Below are 21503 nucleotides of genomic sequence, written 5' to 3' on the forward strand. Positions count from 1 at the left end.
TGGTCTCTGTCTGGTTCTGTGATTGCTTCTGTCTGCTGTATAATTAATTTTGCTGGGTGTAAACTAATTAAGGTGGTGGGATATAATTGGTTAGCTAATCCATGTTAGGATTGGTTAGTTAAATTTTAGTAGAATGATTGGTTAAGGTATAGCTAAGAATAATACTATATAAATTAGGGGCAAACAGGAAGTAAGTTGGGATTCGAAAATAAGGAAAAAAGGAACTTGTATTTAAGCTTGCTGGAAGTTCACCCCAATAAACATCGAATTGTTTGCACCTTCGGACTTCGGGTATTGTTGCTCTCTGTTCATGCGAGAAGGACCAGGGAAGTAAGTGGGTGAAGGAATAAGCCCCCTAACAGGGACCCCGAACTTCCCCAGGTCACCGGTCACAGTGACCCCGCTCAGTTCAGTCTTGAAGGGGGGAGAGATGTGAGGATGTGATGCAGCAGGGAGCGGGGAGTGTTGACCTGGGAATGTGCCCTGGGGATGGGAGACCTGAGAGCCTGTCACCTCAGCCAGGAGGGGAAGGGGGAGGTGACACCTCTGCCCAGGAATGTGGACAGAGCCTGCAGGAGGGAGCCGGCTGGGGGGGTTTAGTTCAGTTTGGGGCTGCGTGGAGGAACACAGGGAACCCCAGGGTTGGGGTCTAAGCTCCCTGCTCCCCCAGAAGGACTTGACGGAGGGGTCCTGGGTGTACCCACAAGCTCTGTTTTGGACTGGGTTCCTGTTGTCCAATAAACCTGTTTTACTGGCTGGCTGAGAGTCCCAGTGAATCCCAGGAAGAGGGAGGGGTGCAGGGCCTGGACTCCCGGACACTCTGTGACAGGGGGATACAGGCTCCCCCACCCAGCCCACGAAAGGGGGGGAAGGGGACAGAGGGCCCCCCCCAGCCCGGAAAAGGGGAGGAAGGGGACAGAGGGCCTGCCCCAGCCCGAGAAAGGGGGGGAAGGGAGAGGGGGTACAGAGGGCCCCCTCAGGATGGAAAAGGGGGGGAAGGGGACAGAGGGCCCCCCAGCCTGAGAAAGGGGGGGAAGGGAGAGGGAGGACAGAGGGCCCCCCCAGCCCGGAAAAGGGGGTGAATGGGGACAGAGGGTCCCCCCAGACCGGGAAAGGGAGGGAAAGGGGACAAAGGGCCCTCCCAGCCCGGGAAAGGGGGGGAAGGGGGACACAGGGTCCCCCCAGCCCTAGAAAGGGGGGGAAGGGAGATGGGGGACAAAGGGGCTCCCCCATGCCGGGAACGGGGGGGAAGGGAAAGGGGGGACAGAGAGCCCCCCCAAGCCCTGGAAAGGGGGGGAAGTGGGACACAGGGCCTCCCCCCAGCCCAGAAAAGGGGGGAAGGGAGAGGGGGTAGACAGGGCCCCCCCCCAGCCCGGGAAAGGGGCTGAAGGGGGACACAGGGCCTCCCCCCAGCCCGGGAAAGGGGCGGAAGGGAGACACAGGGCCCCCCCGAGCACAGGAAAAGGGGGGAAGGGGGAAGCGGGACACAGGAACCCCACCTAGCCCGGAGAAGGGGGTGAAGGGGGAGACAGGGCCCCCCCAGCCCCGGAAAAGGGGACACAGGGCCCCCCCAGCCCAGGAAAGGGGGGGAAGTGGGACAGAGGGGCTCCACAAGCTCATGAAAGCCGAGGAAGGGGGACAGAGGAACCCCCAAACTGGAAAAGGGGGGGAAGGGGACAGAGGGCACCAGCATGGGAAAGGGGGGGAAGGGAGAGGGAGGACAGAGGGCCCCCCCAGCCCGGGGAAGGGGCGAAGGGAGAGGGGTGACAGAGGCTTCCCCCAGCCCAGGAAAGGGGGGGAATTGGGACAGAGGCCCCTCCCCCAGCCCGGGAAATGGGAAAAGGGGGACAGAGGGCCCCCCCAAACTCGGGAAAGGCGGGGAAGGGGGACAGAGGGCCCCCCCAGCCCGGGAAAGCGGAGGAAGGGGGAGGGGGGACAGAGGTCCCTCCCAACCCGGGAAAGGGGGGGGAAGGGGCACAGACGGCTCTCCCCAGTGCGGGAAAGGGTGGGAAGGGGGACAGAGGGCCCCCCCCAAGCCCATGAAAGGCGGGAAAGGGGGACAGAGGGCCCCCCCATCCGGGAAAGGGGGAAGTGGGAGGGGGTACAGAGGACTCCCCCCAGCCCGCGAAAGGGGTAAGGGGGACAGAGGGCCCCCCACCAGGCTGGGAAAGGGGGACAGAGTGCCCTGCCCTGCCTGGGTAAGGTGGGCTAAGGGGGACAGAGGGCCCGCCCCAGTCTGGGAAAGCGGGGGAAGGGAGAGGGGGACAGAGGGCCCCCCAACCCGGGAAAGGGGGGAACACGGAGAGAGGGCCCCCCCAGCCCGGGAAAGAGGGGGAAGGGAGATGGGGGGCAGAGGGCCCCTCCAGCCCAGGAAAGGGGGGGAAGGGGGACACAGGGGCCCCCAAGCCCGGGAAAGGGGGGGGAAGGGAAAGGGGGGACAGAGGGCCTCCTCCAGCCCGGAAAAGGAGGGGTAGGGGGACAGAGGACCCCCCCGCAGGCCGGGAAAGGGCGGGAAGGGAGAGGGGGTACAGAGGGCCCCCTCAGGACGGAAAAGGGGGGGAAGGGGACAGAGGGCCCCCCCAGCCTGAGAAAGGGGGGGAAGGGAGAGGGAGGACAGAGGGCCCCCCCAGCCCGGAAAAGGGGGTGAATGGGGACAGAGGGTCCCCCCAGACCGGGAAAGGGAGGGAAAGGGGACAAAGGGCCCCCCCAGCCCGGGAAAGGGGGGAAGGGGGACACAGGGTCCCCCCAGCCCGGGAAAGGGGGGGAAGGGAGATGGGGGACAAAGGGGCTCCCCCATCCCGGGAACGGGGGGGAAGGGAAAGGGGGGACAGAGAGCCCCCCCAAGCCCTGGAAAGGGGGGGAAGTGGGACACAGGGCCTCCCCCCAGCCCAGAAAAGGGGGGAAGGGAGAGGGGGTAGACAGGGCCCCCCCCCCAGCCCGGGAAAGGGGCTGAAGGGAGACACAGGGCCCCCCCGAGCACAGGAAAAGGGGGGAAGGGGGAAGCGGGACACAGGAACCCCACCCAGCCCGGAGAAGGGGGTGAAGGGGGAGACAGGGCCCCCCCAGCCCCGGAAAAGGGGACACAGGGCCCCCCCAGCCCAGGAAAGGGGGGGAAGTGGGACAGAGGGGCTCCACAAGCTCATGAAAGCCGAGGAAGGGGGACAGAGGAACCCCCAAACTGGAAAAGGGGGGGAAGGGGACAGAGGGCACCAGCATGGGAAAGGGGGGGAAGGGAGAGGGAGGACAGAGGGCCCCCCCAGCCCGGGGAAGGGGCGAAGGGAGAGGGGTGACAGAGGCTTCCCCCAGCCCAAGAAAGGGGGGGAATTGGGACAGAGGCCCCTCCCCCAGCCCGGGAAATGGGAAAAGGGGGACAGAGGGCCCCCCCCAAACTCGGGAAAGGCGGGGAAGGGGGACAGAGGCCCCCCCCAGCCCGGGAAAGCGGAGGAAGGGGGAGGGGGGACAGAGGTCCCTCCCAACCCGGGAAAGGGGGGGGAAGGGGCACAGACGGCTCTCCCCAGTGCGGGAAAGGGTGGGAAGGGGGACAGAGGGCCCCCCCAAGCCCATGAAAGGCGGGAAAGGGGGACAGAGGGCCCCCCCAACCCGGGCACGGGAGAGAAGGGGGACAGAGGGGCACCCCCAAGCCCAGGAAAGGCGGGGAAGGGGGACAAAGGGCCCCCCCAGCCCGGGAAAGGGGGACACAGGGCCCCCCCAGCCCGGGAAAGGGGGACACAGGGCTCCCCCAAGACCGGGGAAGGGAGACAGAGGGCCCCCCCCAGACTGGGAAAGGGGCGGAATGGGGACACAGGGGCCCCCACCGAGCCCGGGAGAGGGGGAGAAGGGAAAGGTGGGACAGAGGGCCCCCCCAGCCCAGGAAAGGGGGGATGGGGGACACAGGGCCCCCCCATCCGGGAAAGGGGGAAGTGGGAGGGGGTACAGAGGACTCCCCCCAGCCCGCAAAAGGGGTAAGGGGGACAGAGGGCCCCCCACCAGGCTGGGAAAGGGGGACAGAGTGCCCCGCCCTGCCCGGGTAAGGGGGGTAAGGGGGACAGAGGGCCCGCCCCAGTCTGGGAAAGCGGGGGAAGGGAGAGGGGGACAGAGGGCCCCCCCAGCCCGGGAAAGGGGGGGAACAGGGAGAGAGGGCCCCCCCAGCCCGGGAAAGAGGGGGAAGGGGGACACAGGGCCCCCCCAGCCCGGGAAAGGGAGGGAAGGGAGATGGGGGGCAGAGGGCCCCTCCAGCCCAGGAAAGGGGGGGAAGGGGGACACAGGGGCCCCCAAGCCCGGGAAAGGGGGGGAAGGGAAAGGGGGGACAGAGGGCCTCCTCCAGCCCGGAAAAGGAGGGGTAGGGGGACAGAGGACCCCCCCGCAGGCCGGGAAAGGGCGGGAAGGGGGACAGAGGGCCGCCCCCCTGCCCGGGAAAGGGAGGGGAAGAGGGACAGAGGGCCGCCCCCCAGCCCGGGAAAGGGGTAAGGGGGACAGAGGACACCCCCAGCCTGGGAAAGGGGGACAGAGGGCCCCGCCCAGCCCGGGAAAGGGGGGGAAGGGAGAGGGGAGACAGAGGGCCCCCCCAGCGCGAGAAAGGGAGGAAGGGAGAAAGAGGACACAGGGCCCCCCTCAGCCCGGGAAAGGGGCTGAAGGGGGATACAGGGCCCTCCCCAGCCGGGGAAAGAGGGGGAAGGGGGACACAGGGCCCCTCCCCAGCCTGGGGAAACGGGGGGAAGGAAAGGGCAGACAGAGGGCCCCCCCCAGCCTGGGAAAGGGGGGGAAGGGAGAGGGGGACAGAGGGCTCCCCCCAGACCGGGAAAGGGGGAGAAAGGGGACAGAGGGCCCCCAAAGCCTGGGAAAGGTGGGGAAGGGGGACAGAGGGCACCCCCCCCACCCAGGTAAAGGAGGGGAAGGGGTACAGAGGACCCCCCACAGCCCGGGAAAGGGTGGGAAGGAGACAGAGGGCCCCCCCAAGCCCGGAAAAGGCGGGGAAGGAGGACAGAGTGCCCGCCCAGCCCGGTAAAGGGGGGGAAGGGGGACAGAGGGTCCCCCCCAGCCTGGAAAAAGGGGTCCAGGGAGAGGGGGACAGAGGGCCAACCACCATCCCGGGAAAGGGGGAGAAAGGGTCCCCCCCAGCCCAGGCAAGGGGGAGAAGGGAGAGGGGGGATAGAGGGCCCGCCCAGCCTGGGAAACGAGAAATGGGAGAGGCGGGACAGAGGGCCCCCCACAGCCCAGGAAAGGGGGGAATGGGGACAGAGGGTCCCCCCCAGCCCAGGAAAGGGGGGAATTGGGACAGAGGGCCCCCCCCACAGCCCGGGAATGGGGGGGAAGGGGGACAGAGGGCCCCCCACCAGCCCAGGAAAGGGAAGAGGGGGGACAGAGGGCCCCCCCAAGCCCGGGAAAGGGGGGATGCGAGAGGGGGTACAGAGGGCCCCCCTCTCAGCCCAGGAAAGGTGGGAACTGGGACAGAGGGCCCCCCTCCCAGCCAGGGAAAGGGGGGGAATGGGGACAGAGGCCCCCCCAGCCCGGGAAAGGGGGAGAAGTGGGACAGAGAGGCCCCCCATGGCCGGGAAAGGCAGGGAAGGGGGACAGAGGGCCCCCTCCCAGACCGGGAAAGGTGGGAACTGGGACAGAGGGCCCCCCTCCCAGCCCAGGAAGGGGGAGGTAGGGGGAAAGAGGGTCCCCCCAGCCCAGGGAAGAGGGGGAAGGGGGAGGGGGCCCCCCACAGCCCGGGAAAGGGGGGAAGGGGGACAGAGGGTCCCCTCCAGCCAGAAAAGGGGGGAAGGGGGGACAGAGGCCCCCCCCAGCCCGGGAAAGGGGGGGAAGGGAGAGGGGGAACTGAGGCCCCCCCCAGGCCGGGGAAGAGGGGTAAGGGGGACAGAGGGCTCCCCCCGGCCGGGAAAGGGGAGGAAGGGGGACAGAGGGCCCCCCCCCCAGCCCAGGAAAGGGGGACAGACAGTGAGGGGACAGAGGGCCCCCCCAGCCCGGGAAAGGGGGGGAAGGGGGACACAGGGCCTCCCCCAGCCTGGGAAAGGGGGTGTGGAAGTATAACATTGTATAAGTATAACGTTGTATAAGGGGACATGCTGGATACATTGTATATGAGAGGGCATGCCAAAACATGTTACAAAGTATCTGAGGGAGCACACATAGGGACAATTAGCTTTTGAATGGAGAAGCCATTAAGATAGAGCCAGCACGTCTAAGAAGCAGGCATCAGAATGGAAGGTGTGAAGGGCAATTAGTTAAGTTAACTGGAAGCTGTTAAAGGAGATTGTTAAGGGTGGCAGGTAATTGAAGATACGTGACTGGTCTCAGGGATCTCGAAGGGTGGTGACTAAAATCTTTTTCTTCTTTTGTCTGTAACTTCTCTGTAACTTGTTCTCCAAAAAACTGTATAAATTAAAAGACACAAGCCCCACTCGGGGAGCTCACTTCTAAATGTATTAGCAGAGCAGCTTTGCTAATAAAACAGAGTGGTCTGATAAATTGTGAGTCTGAGTCAAACTTTGACACCCATATTGCCCAACACCTCCACTCCTGCCAGACGTTGCCGCAAGGAGCTTGGCTAACTCAGGGAATTACAGACTGTACGAACCACCCCACACCCCAGCTCTCTCCCCACAAACACCAAACAACTGATTCCCCCGCCTCAAAGCCTCCCTCTGCTTCCTGCAGCCCCATTCCCAAAGCACCCAGCATCATCCCCACTCCGGTGCTTCCCCCACACAGACAGACCTCTCCCCCACAGTGCTCAAGTGAGTTTTACTGCAATTTTTTTTAATGCTGCAGATTTCCAATCAAGGTCCATCATGGATTCCCATCCCACTTGGCTTCACTGGTGGTCTGAGCATTCTCTGTAAAGTCGACATTTACAGTGTTTCCCATGTGGAGTCTCCGATGTTTCAGAAGGGCCGAGCTCTGCCTGAAGCTTTTCCCACATTCGGGGCATTTATAGGGACTCTCTCCAGTGTGGGTTGTCTGATGTCTAATAAGATGGGAGCTGTTGGTGAAGCTTTTCCCACAGTCAGAGCAGTTATAGGGTCTTTCTCCCGCGTGGATTCTCCGATGCTTAGTAAGGGCTGAGCTCTGACTGAACCTTCTCCCGCAATCAGAGCAGCTATAGGGTCTCTCTCCCGTGTGCAGTCTCTGGTGCGTAATAAGGGTTGAGCTACTAGTGAAGTTTTTCCCGCAGTCGGGGCATTTATAGGGTTTCTCTCCCCTGTGGATCCGCCTGTGGGCAGCAAGGTTGGTGCTCCGAGAGAAGCTTTTCCCACAGTCTTTGCAATTGTAGAGTTTCTCTCCCGTGTGGATTCTCTGATGCTTGAGAAGGTCAGCACTCACAATGAAACTTTCCCCACAGTCACATTTATAGGGTCTCTCTCCTCTGTGGATGCTCCTGTGTGCAGACAGGGCCGAGCGCTGGCTGAAACTCTTCCCGCAGTCGGGGCATTTATAGGGTTTCTCTCCCGTGTGGATCCTCTGGTGGGTGACAAGGGATGAGCTGTTACTGAAGCTTTTCCCACAGCCTTTGCATCTGTAAGGTCTCTCTCCCGTGTGGATCCTCTGATGAACAGTCAGGGCTGAGCTGACACAGAAGCTTTGCCCACACTCAGGGCATTTATATGGCCTCTCTTGCAAGTGTAGTCTCTGATGTTTAAGAAGGGTGGAGCTCTGCCGGAAGCTTTGCTCACATTCGGGGCATTTATAGGGTCTCTCTCCGGTGTGGATCCTCCGATGTGCCATGAGGTTTGAGCTCACTCTGAAGCTCTTCCCACAGTCAGGGCATTTATAGGGTCTCTCTCCCGTGTGCACTCTTCTATGTTTATTAAGATCCGAGCTCATGCAGAAGCTTTTCCCACAATCTTTACATCGATAGTGTTCCCCTTCCACATGGATTCTCCTGTGTACAGAGAGGGCTGAGCTCCAGGCAAATCTTTCCCCGCAATAGTCGCATTTGTAAGGTGTCTCTCCCGTGTGTATTCTCTTGTGTTCAGTAAGGATGGAGCTCCGCATGAAGCTTTTCCCACAGTCCTCACATGTAAAGGGTTTCTCTCCCGTGTGACATCTCCAGTGTGTGATAAGCTGTGCCCTCCAATTGAAGCCTTTCCCACAGTCGGCACACTTATGTGGCTTCTCTCCTGTGTGGATTCGCCGATGAACGGCAAGGCGTGAGCTCCAGTGGAAGCTTTTCCCACAGTCGGGGCATTTATAAGACTGACTCGCACTGGCTTTTTCCTTTTCATGATTCTGGGAAACTTCCCCTTTGGTGCTTCCTGATAACATCCCATGCAGGTCCATTCGCTCGGGACTTTCCTGCTGAGGACTCTCATCTTCATTCTCCCTGCTGAACCCATCAGCTCCCTTCTGAATCCAGACATGAGTCATTCCCTGTGCTGCAAAGGTGAATGGCAAATACGGGTAAAACAAAACAAACCAAACCAGCTGATAAGCTCAATACCCAGCCAGCGAAGGAGAAGGAGCAGAGGGACCAATTCTTCCTCTTCAGCCCACCTGAACGTGGAGGAGAGGTCACTACTGGCTGGTCTCAGTCAGGATGGGTGACAGGCCATGAGTGATGTCTGCCATGAGGCTATGACACCTGCTAGCTACTTTTCTGACTGAGCTGAGAAGAGGCAGGGGTCAGAGCGCTTACAGGGGCATTGGCAGTTTTGGGGTTTGGTTTGACTTATTCCTTACCTATGTGGGAGTCGCTCAGTGTCTCCTTTTCTGAAGAATCTTGAGGGTCTGGGGCACTGGGTTCTTCCCCTTGGTCCATGTGGGAAATAAGGTCTGGTGAGGTGGTCGCGGGCGGGGAGGGGGCAGGGGGAGGGTCCTGCTCATAGGATGGAAAGGGGTGATTATCAGAGTTTGTTATAGCTCCATTAACCATTTCCCAGAGAGAACATCCCACCCGGTCCCATCCAGCCTCTTTCTTTCCAGGAGGGATATTTCATCCTCAAAGATAGGGAAATGTTCATGAAGACCCCATGGGAAAGTCTAGTGACTGGAGAGAAACATGTTGTGTGTCTCCTGGAATAAACTTAGGGATCCCCAAACATGGGGCATTGATTACTTGGGCAGAGAGCAGATAATAAGCCACTTGTCACAACACTGCAGAAGGCCAGAGAACCTCAGTAGATGTGGTATATCTTGACTGCAATACAGAGAACCTCAGGGGAGGGAACCAGAGAACCTCAGGAGAGGGAACCAGCCCAAGGCAGGGGACACAAGGAGTCTGTGTCTATTTAAGCCCTGTGGATATTCAGATACTTATATGAATAGGACAGATAGGGAGTATGGCAAGAGACCACCCTGGCTTCACCAGGAGATCTTGATTGATCTGAAACTCAAAAAAGAGTCCTACAAAAAGTGGAAACTAGGTCAAATTACAAAGCATGAATATAAACAAATAACACAAGCATGTAAGGACAAAATTAGGAAGACTAAGGCACAAAACGAGATTAAACTAGCTAGAGACGAAGGGTGACAAGAAAACATTCTACAAATACATTAGAAGCAAGAGGGAGATGAAGGACAGAGTAGGCCGGTTACTCAATGAGGGGAGAAAGACAATAACAGAAAATGTGGAAATGGCAGAGGTGCTCAATGACTTCTTTGTTTCAGTTTTCACCAAGAAGATTAGTAGCGATTGGACGTCAAACATAGTGAATGCCAGTGAAAATGACATAGGATCAGAGGCTAAAATATGGAAAGAACAAGTTAAAATTTACTTAGAAGAGTTAGATGTCTTCAAGTCACCATGGCCTGATTAAATACATCCTAGAATACTCAAGGAGCTGACTGAGGAGATATCTGAGCCATTAGCAATTATCTTTGAAAAGTCATGGAAGACAGGAGAGATTCCAGAGGACTGGAAAAGGGCAATTATAGTGCCAATCTATAAAAAGGGAAATAAGGACAACCTGGGGAATTACAGACCAGTCAGCTTAACTTCAGTATCCGGAAAAATAATGGAGCAAATAATTAAGCAATCACTGTGCAAACACCTAGAAGATAATAAGGTGATAAGTAACGGTCAGCATGGATTTGTCAAGAACCAACCTAATAGTTTTCTTTGACCGGATAATAAGCCTTGTGAATGGCAGAAAGCAGTAAATGTGGTATATCTTGACTGTAATATGGCTTTTGAGACTGTCTTGCATGACCTTTTCATAAACAAACTAGGGAAATACAACCGAGATGGAGCTACTATAAGGTGACTGCATAACTGATTGGAAAACCATCACCACAGAGTAGTTATCAGTGGTTCACAGTCAAGTTGGAAGGGCATATCAAGTAGGGTCCCACAGGGATTATATCTGGGTACAGTTGTCTTCAATATCTTCATCAATGATTTAGATAACGGCATAGAGCAGAGGTGGCCAACCTGTGGCTCCTGAGCCACATGAAGCTCTTCAGAAGTTAATATGAGGCTCCTTGTATAGACACTGACTCCAGGGATGGAGCTACAGGTGCCAACTTTCCAATGTGCCGGGAGGTGCTCACTGCTCAACCTCTGGCTCTGCCACAGGCCCTGCCCCCACTCCACCCCTTCCAGGGCCCTCTCCTGAGCCTTCCATAACCTCACTCCTTCCCCCTACCCCCCCAGAGCCTCCTGCATGCTGTTCGGGAGGTGCACAGAGGGAGGGGGAGGCGCCGGTCGGCGGGGCTGCCGGTGGGTGAGAGGCGCGGGGAGCAGGGGTGGGGGAGCTGATGCGGGCCGCTGACGAATTACTGTGGCTCTTTGGCAATGTACATTGGTAAATTCTGGCTCCTTCTCAGGCTCAGGTTGGCCACCCCTGGCATAGAGAGCACACTTATAAAGTTTGTAGACGATACCAAGCTGGGAGGGGTTGCAAGTTCTTTGGAGGCTAGGATTAAAATTCAAAATGATATGGACAAACTGGAGAAACGGTCTGAAGTAAATAGGATGACATTCAATAAGGACAAATGCAAAGTACTCCACTTAGGAAGGAACAATCACTTGCACACATTCAAAATGGGAAATGACTGCCAAGGAAGGAGTACTGTGGAAAGGGATCTGGGGGTCATAGTGGACCACAAGCTAAATATGAGTCAATGATGTAACACTGTTGAAAAAAAAAAAAAAAAAAACAAACATTATTCTGATATGTATTCGCATGAGTGTTGAAAGCAAAACACGAGAAATACTTCTTCTGCTCTACTTCATGCTGATTAGGCCTCAGCTGGAATATTGTGTCCAGTCAAGGGAAATACCAAATTTTTACATTTCTTTCTGATCTGGAACAAATTTAAAAAACACAGAATTTTCCCTGAAATTCCAGTTTCACACAGCTCTAACTACAGTGACTGATACTTTAAAAAAAAAATCCTGGGATAAAATCATGTTTCCTTTGCTCTGTTCCCTAAATTTTGTAAACCTAATAGTTCTTCAGTTGTCCATACAGTCTTTTGGAAAATATTAGAATACTTGTGTACTTCTAATATTTAAAAAAAAAGAAGAAAACCAAAGTCTCTTTCAGATCCTTTTTCATTGAGCACAAGGGTTGGAAATTGGTCACGAACCCAACTGGTTTTTTGGGTAACCTTTACAAATTGTGGGTACATAGAATCATAGAACTGGAAGGGACCTTGCTCATCTAGTTCAGTCCCCTGCACTCGTGGCAGGACTAAGTATTATCTAGACCATCCCTGACAGGTGTTTGTCCAACCTGCTCTCAAAAATTCTCCAATGATGGAGATTCCACAACCTCCCTAGACAATTTATTCCAGTGCTTAACCACCTTGACAGTTAGGAAGTTTTTCCTAATGTCCAACCTAATGCCTTGTCTGAATTATAGTTCAGCAACTGTCAGGCAGGATTTGGTCACAACTATGTGCTTGATAAAGCTCTAGTTACATCCCTCTGCCGCTAGTTAGTGACACTAATAAATAAAATGCTGACGAGAAAGAGAAAGTATGCACATTATGGTCTGAAATTTATATTTTGGGGGATAAAATCTGACAGGCCTGTTCTCTCCAATGAAACATTGCTATTTTCCAGGAAGTTATGAAAGCATGGGTGTGTCCAACAGAAATATTATTTAGAGAAACACAGACTTTTCTGAAGCATGAGAGTCTGAAATTTGATAGGCTCTTTCTCCCCAGTCAAACATGATTTTTGAAGCTATTATGAAGTGATGTGAGTGTTAAAGATTTTAAAAAAAAATACAGACTATCTGGCAGCAGAAATATCCCTTTAACAGCTGAACATTCAGGATCCTTCTACTCTGATGTGCCCTTGATAAGGAATAACCACTGAATGCCCCCATCCTCCCAAGTGATCTGTGCAGATCATTTCAGTGGGGATGGGTGGGTAACATTTTTACAAGGTAGGAAGAAAGTAACACTGTCCAAATCCTTTTACTCCTGATGTGCATGATAGAGCAAACACTTCCCTACTGGCACTTCACAACCACGGAGGTTTATCTATCAAACCAAAATTTGAGAGGACCCCACTGCTTCTCTTAGAGAGGTTGGTAGTGGGGTTATATTTGTAAATGAAGAATAAGAACATATGAACGGCCATACAAGGTCATACCAAAGGTCCATCTAGCCCAGTATCCTGTCTTCCAACTGTGGCCATGGCAAGGTGCCCCAGAGTGAATGAACAGAACAGATAAGTTAAGTGATCCATCCCCTGTCGCCCATTCCCAACTTCTGTCTATTACCAGCAGGAGAGTGAGTTTGTGTGTGTGTGTGGGGGGGGGGGGGTGGAGGGTGAGAAAACCTGGATTTGTGCTGGAAATGGCCCAACTTGATGATCACTTTAGATAAGCTATTACCAGCAGGACAGTGGGGTGGGAGGAGGTATTGTTTCATGATCTCTGTGTGTATATAAAGTCTGCTGCAGTTTCCACGGTATGCATCCGATGAAGTGAGCTGTAGCTCACGAAAGCTCATGCTCAAATAAATTGGTTAGTCTCTAAGGTGCCACAAGTACTCCTTTTCTTTTTACCTTATCTAGTTCTTTTTTGAACCCTGTTATAGTCTTGACTTTCACAACATTCTCTGGCAAAGAGTTCCACAGGTTGACTGTGCATTGTGTGAAGAAATATTTCCTTTTGTTTGTTTTAAACCTTCTGCTTATTAATTTTACTTGGTGACCCCTAGTTCTTGTATTATTAGAAGGAGCAAATAACAATTCCTTATTTACTTTCTCTGCATCAGTCATGATTTTATAGACCTCTATCATATCCCCCCTTAGCTGTCTATTTTCCAAGCTGAAAAATCCCAGTCTCATTAGTCTCTCCTTGTATGGAAGCTGTTCCACACCCCTAATAATTTTTTGTTGCCTTTTCTGAACCTTTTCCAATTCCAATATATCTTTTTTGAGATGGGGCGACCATATCTGCACGCAGTATTCAAGATGTGGGCGTTGCATGGATTTATAGAGAGGCAATATGTCTTATTTTCTGTCTTATTATCTATCCCTTTCTTAATGATTCTCAACATTCTGTTCGCTTTGTTGACTGCTGCTGCATGCTGAGTGGATGTTTTCAGAGAACCATCCACAATGACTCCAAGATCTCTCTCTTGAGTGTTAACAGCTAATTTAGACCCCATCATTTTATATGTATAGTTGGGATTATGTTTTCCAATGTGCATTACTTTGAATTTGTCAACATTAAATTTCATCTGCCATTTTGTTGCCCCGTCACCCACTTTTGTGAGATCCCTTTCCTAATGATTCCCAACATTCTGATTGCTTTTTTGACAGCAGCTGCGCCTTTAACCAACCCCACCCCATCCCCTCCATCACTACTGCACACACTCTCTCCCCTCTCCTGTGAGCCACCCCTTTGCCTCTCCCCTGTTGTTCACCTAACCTTCAGAGATGATTAAACTGACCACATTTCACACTGTCTCTCTACTTCTCTGTCATATTTTTCACCCTTAACTTTCCTGACAACCCTACCCTCCCTCAGACAAAAAGGGGACACCCCCTTGGGGGGGGGAGTCTGTTGATGGTGCCCCTTAAGTCCCACTTCTTCCTCCCCAATTTCCCCATCTGAAGCCACCACCCCGCAACTTTGCCCCTAGGACAGATCCTGACCAGTGCTCAGAGCAGACTGAGACCAGAAGCAGCAGCAGCCTTGCTGTTAAGGCAGCTCCAATCCCTCCGGCAGGCGCATTAAACAAGGGAGCAGATTCCCAGGGGCCGTTGGTGCGGAGCCACTTTCCTGCCCGGCCTCGGCCTTTCCCCCGGGTCTCTCCCCTCACCTGCAGGCTCCGGCTCAGGGGCTGGTGTCGGCAGAGCCCGGGGCTGGTTCCGGCCCCCGGAGAAAGTCCCCCCGGCTGGGCCCAGAGGGGGTTAATGCAGGGCTCTCCCCAGCACAGACGCAGCTGGGAGGGGAGCAGTAGCGGCTCAGCCCGGGCTCCCAAGGTTGGCAGCAGAAGCCGCTTCTTCTAACAGCCGAGCTGATGAGCAGCTCCCAGGCAAGGGGATGATGCCGAGACTCTGATCCCTCTCTTCTTTCCTCTCCCCCTCCCCTTCCTCCCACACCAGCCACCCGCTCTCAGCCGCACACCGCTCCCTTCCTGTGCGTCCCTCCATAGCGACTCGGGCTGCAACCGCCCCTGGGGCTTTCTCGGGTTGGACCCGAACCTTCCCAGACCCTGGGGTTAGAACCCAGGCGTCCGGTCTCCCCAGCCCTGCCGCTCCCCTTCCCTTCCCCCCAGCCTGGCTCTCTCCTCCCGCTCCCCCAGTGGATCTGCAGACCTGGCTGCCTGGGATCAGGGTGTTTTCTCTCCCCTCCAGGCTGACTTTTGTCTCAATGCTCCCAGTGTCACAAAGACCCTGGCGGGGGCCCCCAAAACATGAGCCAATCCCTGGCGAGGAGACGCCTCTCCATTTCCCACCACAACCTCGCCTTGCCCCCCTCGCCCCCAACCCCAGCAGAGACTAGAGCCCTTTGTATGTGCGGAGCAGCCATGGCCGGTAACGGGAGCCCAGGGCCGAGCCTGCCAGATACGCTCTCCTCCTGCCCCGTGTGCCTGGAATATTTCATAGATGCCAGCTGTGGCCACAACATCTGCCCGCGGGCCTGCATCCCACACCCCCTGGAGGAACCGGAGTGGAGCCCTTGCTGTCCTAGATGCCAGAAGCCCGTCCTGCATGTTTCATGTGCCACATACTGGGTAATAATAACGTGAGCTGGACTCCATGCTTGTGAAACTGGGCAGAGAAGTATTGACAGAAGTGCTGCAGCTGCAGCTGGCATGCTAGCCATGTGCACACAGACTGACTGCTGCCTGGTGCTTCCTTCTTTCCTTCCTGCGGGGCCCTGGCTCCTCCTTCAAAGTTCCCTGCAGGAGGCTCTGTGGAGCGTGGTGGGGATGATGCTATTGCCCACCGAAGCATTTGAAAATCAAGAGATTGACTTAAGAATCGTGAGATTTTTTTTAAAAAAATAACACACGTGGAGATCTCTTTATTTTAGAGTGACCATATTCCCAAAGGGAAAATGGGAGATGGCACGGGGCTGGCCCCAGCCACTTGCCCGAGCCACTCCCACCCTGTGTGGGACTGGCCCCAGCTACTCGCCTGAGCCCTGCCCCCCTCCCCTCCCCACGCAAGGCTGGCTTCACTGCTTGCCAGAGCCCTGCCTGCCCCCTGCCTAAGCCCTGTCTCCCCACCGCATGTTCCTCCACACCCCACTTATTTGACAAAAGTGGCATTTGTCCCATTTGCTCTTGCCATCTGATCAAGTTGGCAAGAGCAAATGGGACAAATGCCCACTTTTGCCAAAAATGTTGGGATGGGCGGGACACAGCTTAAAAAAGGGGACTGTCCCGGTCAAAATGGAACGTATGGTCACCCTTTTCTATTTTCTTTCTGGCTTTTGAGCCTTGAGGGTTCACCACGTTGATGCTTTTTAATTGCAACCATAAGGATGAGAAACTTAATTTTTGTAGAAAGTGAAAGCTGAGAGTCTGGTGTAGTCACACGACTCCAGGTTCTGGGGCCTTAGGGGAAAAATCACAATAGATCATAAGACTCAAATCAGAAGAGCTGGCCATATGGGAATCATCAGGCAGCTCAGTGCATGGGGTGGGGGAGAGGAGCGAGCAGAGGTGGGACATGAGGTAGACCCAGGGAAGTGCTGACAGTGTCCTGCCAAGGGGATCAGGAACCCATCTCCGTGGTTTGCTCCAGGGACCCTGAGTTCCCCCTGTGGGGCCCAGAGCAGGGGATGACCCAAGGCACTAAGGTGAGAAGCGATGGGCTAGTCACAAACTAGAGAGAACAGCCCTTGCTGCAGGGTGGGTGTGACTGAACCAGGGAGAGGCTGGGGCTGGGGTCGGGAGATGGAGGTGGGGAGCTATAGCCCAATGCCCACTGCAGAGCATGGTGCCAAGTCTCAGCCTCTCCCCACCCCCACTTCCGAAAGTAAGCGGATATTCATAGTGCGTCATCTTAATGTGGGGGGTGTTTGTTTGGAGCTAGGATGTGTGGGTACAGTGTGTGTGGGGGCCGGGGGAATTGAACACATGGGGTTTTTAAGAGCTGAGATTTTGGTTGGAGGGGTATTTGGCTTTGGGGTGATGGGGATGTGGGATACATTGATGGTGTGCACCCAGGGTCTCTGGAGAAGATATGGGGTGTGTGGCAATATTTGGAGCTGGGCTTGGGGGCATGTCAGGGGGTTGGGAAGGAGTTTGGAACTGCGGGGGGGGGGGAGGAGGATGTTGAGGAGGGGAGGGTCGGCAGGTTTTGGAGCTGTGCTTTTGTGCTGTATCATTACTACTTCCAGTTCTCTCTGTTTCTGTAAGGACAATCCAGCCCCTTATTGCCATCCCCTCTCCCATCTGCTGTAGCTTTAAAGCAGTGATAGTCAGTGGTTTAGGAGCCAAATTAGTGATCACTATTAGCCAAAAGAGCCACAGTTGTGTGAATTCATTGTTTCATTTACTATAGTACTATATAGTCATATTTAAACAGTATGACAGGGGAAATATATATATATATATAGCCCTACTTAATTTACAATTTTGCGGAAATTGTGGATCCCACAATATTAGACTTCCACCACAATTTTGATGCTGAATTCAGGTGTATGTATGTTATCTTTTAACAGTCAGCCTCACTGACAGCCCTGGGCGGCCAGGGCTCCGGCTGTCATCCCCATGCATGGCAGGGCTCCAGCTGTCAGCCCCAGACAGCCAGGACTCTCGCTATCAGCTATGGGTGGCCAGGGCTTCTGCTGTCAGCCAGCTTTTCCAAATTACCGCAATTAATAAAGGTCCATTATTACTTTTCTGCAATTTTCCATTTCTTGTCCACAACTCAGCTGCAATTATTTGACAATCATCCTACGATTCAAGGAGAGCTTTTATATATATATTCTCAAAGCAAATAAGTTAATAACTTAGTGCAAGTTAATACCATAATTGGTTAATAACATAATAAAAGCATCCTGATTGGTTAATAACATAGATTGGTTAATAATGAAATCACACAGTGTTTTACTATCATGTGCTGCAAAGAGCCGCAGGAGACACATTGAAGAGCCACTTGCAGTTCTCGAGCCTCAGTCTGAGTATCGGTGCTTTAAAGAAAGAAAGCTAAGGGCCAAATCCTGCCCTAGGATCTGTGTGAGTGTGTGCCAGGGATACTGCTGGGCAGAGGGGTCCCTGAAATCTGGCAGCTGTGACACTGTCTGTAAAATCAAATCCTCTTACACCTGACTCCCACCCCCGCTTCTTCCAGGATATGTCAAAAGAGCGGCTGGCCTGTCTGATAAAAGAAAGAGAAGAAGCCAAAGCTGATGAGGAGATGCAAAGTGAGAAGCTGCTGGTAGGTGCCCAGAAACCCTTCCCCAAGGCTTGCCTGGTGTCACAGTACCCTGAGTGACATGGCAACACAGGGCTCGTCCTGCCAGCCCCGTCAGGGAACCATCCCCATTGCAGCCCAGGGAGAAGGGCAGGATCGGTCAGGGGTTGGGTCATGTGATGCCCTCGGAGTGTGAGTGGCTGCCATGTAGGAAAGCGTCTGTCTGCGTCTTGGCCCAGAAAAACCCCTGCCCAAGCTGTTCAGGTATTACAGGGACCAGGGCTCCTGTAAAGGTGGCACAGGGCCTCCATAGGAAGAAAATACTGGGTCCTGAAGGGCTCTTTCACTGTCAGAGAAAAGCGTAACAAGAACCCATGGCTGGAAGCTGAAGCCAGACAAATTCAAATGAGAAATAAGACACTTTTATAAAAAAGTGAGGGTGATTAACCAGTAGGACAAACTACCAAGGGAAGCGGTGGATTCTCCATCTTTTGATTCCTTCCAATCCAGAGTGGATGCCTTTCTGGAAGACCTGCTTTAGTCAGATACCGGTTGTTGGGTTCAATATAGGAGCCACTGGTTTGAAATTGGACAGTGTGTGATATACCAGAGACCAGCTAGATCAGTGAATCTCAACCTATTTACCATTGTGGGCTGCCCTACACACACCCCCACTCCGTGGCCCTGCCCCCACTCTGCCTGGGCTCTGCCCCGAGGCCCTGCCCTATCTTGGCCTCTTCCCCACAAGGCCCTGCCCACTGCTTACACGGGGTGGGAGGGGCAGAGAGGAGGGAGCAGGGGGCCAGGAGGGGAGGTGGTGGAGAGGAGCGAGTGATGGGCTGGGCCTCCAGGGCGAAGAGACCGAGCGGGGATGGGGCTTCAGAACGGAGCGTGGACAGAGCATGAGGTGGGGCTACAGTCCAGGTGCCGGGGACCCTTCTGAGTATGGGCCCTGTGCCATTGTAAAATTGTGTGACTGGCTGCAGCTGCGTGCTCATTGGGCTGCGGGTTGAGAACCACTGGTCTAGATGATCTAATGGTCCCTCCTAACCTTAAAATCTTGAAGGTAGAGCACCGAAAGGAGATAAAACGTGGGCTGACTGGATGGAGATTTTGGTTCAATGCAAGTTGTGAGATTGAGAGAAAAGTCTATCCCGTTGTCATTAGTGACATGCGGCTCTCCCCTGCCCTGAGCCCTCCATCCTTCCTGTTCTAAGTGAACTTCCCATCATGCACCACAAGGGATCCTGGCTCTGGCCAATATCTCTCCCATCTTGCTGGGAGACAAATGTATGCTATTCCCCTGGTTACCATGCCACCCTCTCCCTGTAATTGCAGAAACAGATGGAAGCCGAGAGACAAAGGATCCTCTGCAAATGGAAGGATCTACGTGGGTTTCTGGAGAAGCAGGAGCAGCTGCTGCTGTCCCAGCTGGAAAAGCTGGACAGAACCATTGTCAAGAGAAGGGACGAGAGCATCTCTGAACTGTCCCGGGAGATTTCTCTGCTCAGTGAACTGCTCGATCAGAGGGGAGGAGAGAACAAGCAGGCGCCACTGAGCCAGTCTGTACAGGTGAGACTGTGCTATTGCAATGACAATGCACATCAATTCTATGGCAGCATCTCAGCCCTAGATCCCAAAGCAAGGGGGGTTGGGATCATATTCCCATTTTACACAGGGGAGAAACTGAGATGCCGAGAGAGGCAGGGACTCACCCAAGGTCACACAGTGAGTCTTTGTGAGAACCAGGAATGGGATCCAGGGCTCCTGAGACCTGTAACCCCAAGACCATCTCTCCCGCCCTGTTAAGCATCTATATGTCCTTACTCTTTGAGAGTGAAATTCCTCCCAGTGCAGAGGGCCCGTGTCAGCCCAAATCAGCCCCTGGGTTAAGTGGGGAAGAGGGGCTTGTGTGGGCTCTTAGCACCATGCGAAGTTCACGCTGAATATCACAAATGTTTTCTTCTTGTGAAGTGCCTGGGTTGCCAGTGAGGACCTCTCAGCAGGGGTTCCCCGGGGGCTGCTGAGAGTAAGGGCATGGCTATACTCGAAACTTGAAAGCGCTGCCGCGGGAGCACTCCTAGTAATCCACCTCCATGAGGGGATTAGTTTAGAGCACTGGGAGTGCGGCTCCCAGCGCTGGGGCACTGTTTACACTGGTGCTTTACAGTGCTGTAACTTGCTGCACTCAGGGAGGTGTTTTTTCACACCCCTGAGCGAGGAAGTTGCAGTGCTGTAAAGTGCCAGTGTAGCCATAGCCTAATTATCCCACCTGGATGGGACGGCCGCTGCTCTCTGAGTGTCTGAAATTCCCCAAATAGCTGAGACTCCAACAGCAACTTGCCTGCAGGAGCAGAGGCCTCCCCCAGCCTGGGATACATCCTCTGACTGCCTCTTCTTTCTCTCTCTCTCTCTCTAGGGTGTGGGCAGCTCTGGGAGCAGGTGAGTTCTGGGCTCCGTCTCCCTCATGGTCACTTAGGCTTGGAAACCGCACTGAATACACAGCTGCCCACAGAACATGACACACTGGCTTGGGAGGCGTGATCATGTCTCCCCCTAGTGGCTGCCAGTGGCATAGCTAGGAGTGGAAATATGGGTGGGCACCGACTTGTGGGTGGATGGGCAATGACAGACGGTGCTAGCTCGGCTTCTCCCCTGACGCCACACCCTCTTCCTAGCCCTGGTGCCCCCAGACACAGGTCTTCACCTGCCAAGCTGGAAACGCACATGGGGCAGCTCAGAAAATGGCAAGGCAGAGCTGCCGGAGCATAGCTTTCTGAAGGGCGAGTGCGCAGCTCCAGCTTGGATTGCAGGTACCCCAGGGACGCTCCAGGCTGCTGTGGCAGCACTAAACCCCTGCTCAGATTTGGGCGGGCCTGGATGCTAAGTGTCTACGCGCCTGGCGGCTGCCCCCATAAGGAGAAAAGCCAGCTACTATCTGACAGCCAATGAGGTTCCTCCTTTAGCTTAAGTGTTATGGGCTTTGTGTGAAAGGACCAGGTTCAAAGAAAGCTCCCAAACTGGCCACTGTTCCTTGCCTCGGTGTCTCCCCACATCCCCATTTTGCCCTGGGCCCACTGAAGGCACAGGGCTCAAGGCAGGTGACACCATCTCAGTCTACAAAGCTTATAACCCTGGAGTTTGGGGAGCTGCTGGGCTTGGGTTGTGGACCAGGTCCCTTTGTCACCCCTCCGCCTTTCTCCAGCAGGGAGTACAGGACGCTGCAGAAGCCAGAGTCTGGGTTTGTGGAGCTGGAGAAGAGACTTGGGGATTTCTCTCAGAGAAGTGCCATCCTGCTGGAGCTGCTGCAGGGATTCAAAGGTAAATGGGAGTCTCGTGGTGGCATCTCCTTTGGTTAGAGTAACGGTCGCCCTGGAGAAGAGTCGGTGGCTCTCGTGACATCACTTACCCCGGGCACCATCTTGCATTCCCCACCTTGGGTGAACTGCCCTTTGCCATGGCAATAGCCCTCGGGGGCTTGCCCTGTCTGGAGCAGCTGCATTGCTGGCCTTGGGCTGCCTTGCTAGCTCATAATTAAAAGCGCAGTTATATTAACGTCCAATTGGAACATCCCCATGAATGCTGGGGCCTGAATTCTCACCTCTCTCGTGCTCTCCTTCCCCTAGAGACTCTGCGACTGGAGCTGGACAGCGACATAGGTATGTGTCTTTCTCTGACGGACCGTGGGGGCTGACGTCAGAGATTTAACCCCGGGGACGTT

The 21503-nt window shown here is 54.7% G+C and overlaps 2 protein-coding genes across 5 annotated transcripts in view; one reads left to right on the plus strand and one right to left on the minus strand.

Annotated features, from left to right (window-relative positions):
- Positions 1 to 14383, minus strand: part of LOC144929446 (uncharacterized) — a 31557-nt gene extending 17174 nt beyond the window's left edge. The window contains exons 1-3 of one of the 4 annotated variants that reach the window (XM_078848859.1): positions 14230 to 14383; positions 8683 to 8818; positions 6669 to 8378 (exon numbers count right to left, since the gene is read on the minus strand). In XM_078848859.1, the coding sequence (XP_078704985.1) occupies positions 6793 to 8378; positions 8683 to 8761 (1665 nt within the window). In that variant the 5' untranslated portion in view covers positions 8762 to 8818; positions 14230 to 14383 and the 3' untranslated portion in view covers positions 6669 to 6792. Of the gene's footprint in view, positions 1 to 6668; positions 8379 to 8682; positions 12727 to 14229 lie in introns of those variants that run through there. The other 3 variants (XR_013634680.1, XM_078848860.1, XM_078848858.1) reach the window with 3 other exon arrangements.
- A 530-nt stretch (positions 14384 to 14913) lies between these two features.
- LOC144929260 (uncharacterized) overlaps positions 14914 to 21503 on the plus strand; it is a 31382-nt gene continuing 24792 nt past the window's right edge. Inside the window, exons 1-6 of the mRNA XM_078848366.1 lie at positions 14914 to 15147; positions 17720 to 17806; positions 19121 to 19354; positions 20202 to 20224; positions 20988 to 21103; positions 21409 to 21441. Of these exons, the coding sequence (XP_078704492.1) occupies positions 14926 to 15147; positions 17720 to 17806; positions 19121 to 19354; positions 20202 to 20224; positions 20988 to 21103; positions 21409 to 21441 (715 nt within the window). The 5' untranslated portion in view covers positions 14914 to 14925. The remainder of the gene's footprint in view (positions 15148 to 17719; positions 17807 to 19120; positions 19355 to 20201; positions 20225 to 20987; positions 21104 to 21408; positions 21442 to 21503) is intronic.

Source organism: Lepidochelys kempii, chromosome 14 (assembly GCF_965140285.1).
Source record: "Lepidochelys kempii isolate rLepKem1 chromosome 14, rLepKem1.hap1, whole genome shotgun sequence".
Lineage (NCBI taxonomy): Eukaryota > Metazoa > Chordata > Testudines > Cheloniidae > Lepidochelys > Lepidochelys kempii.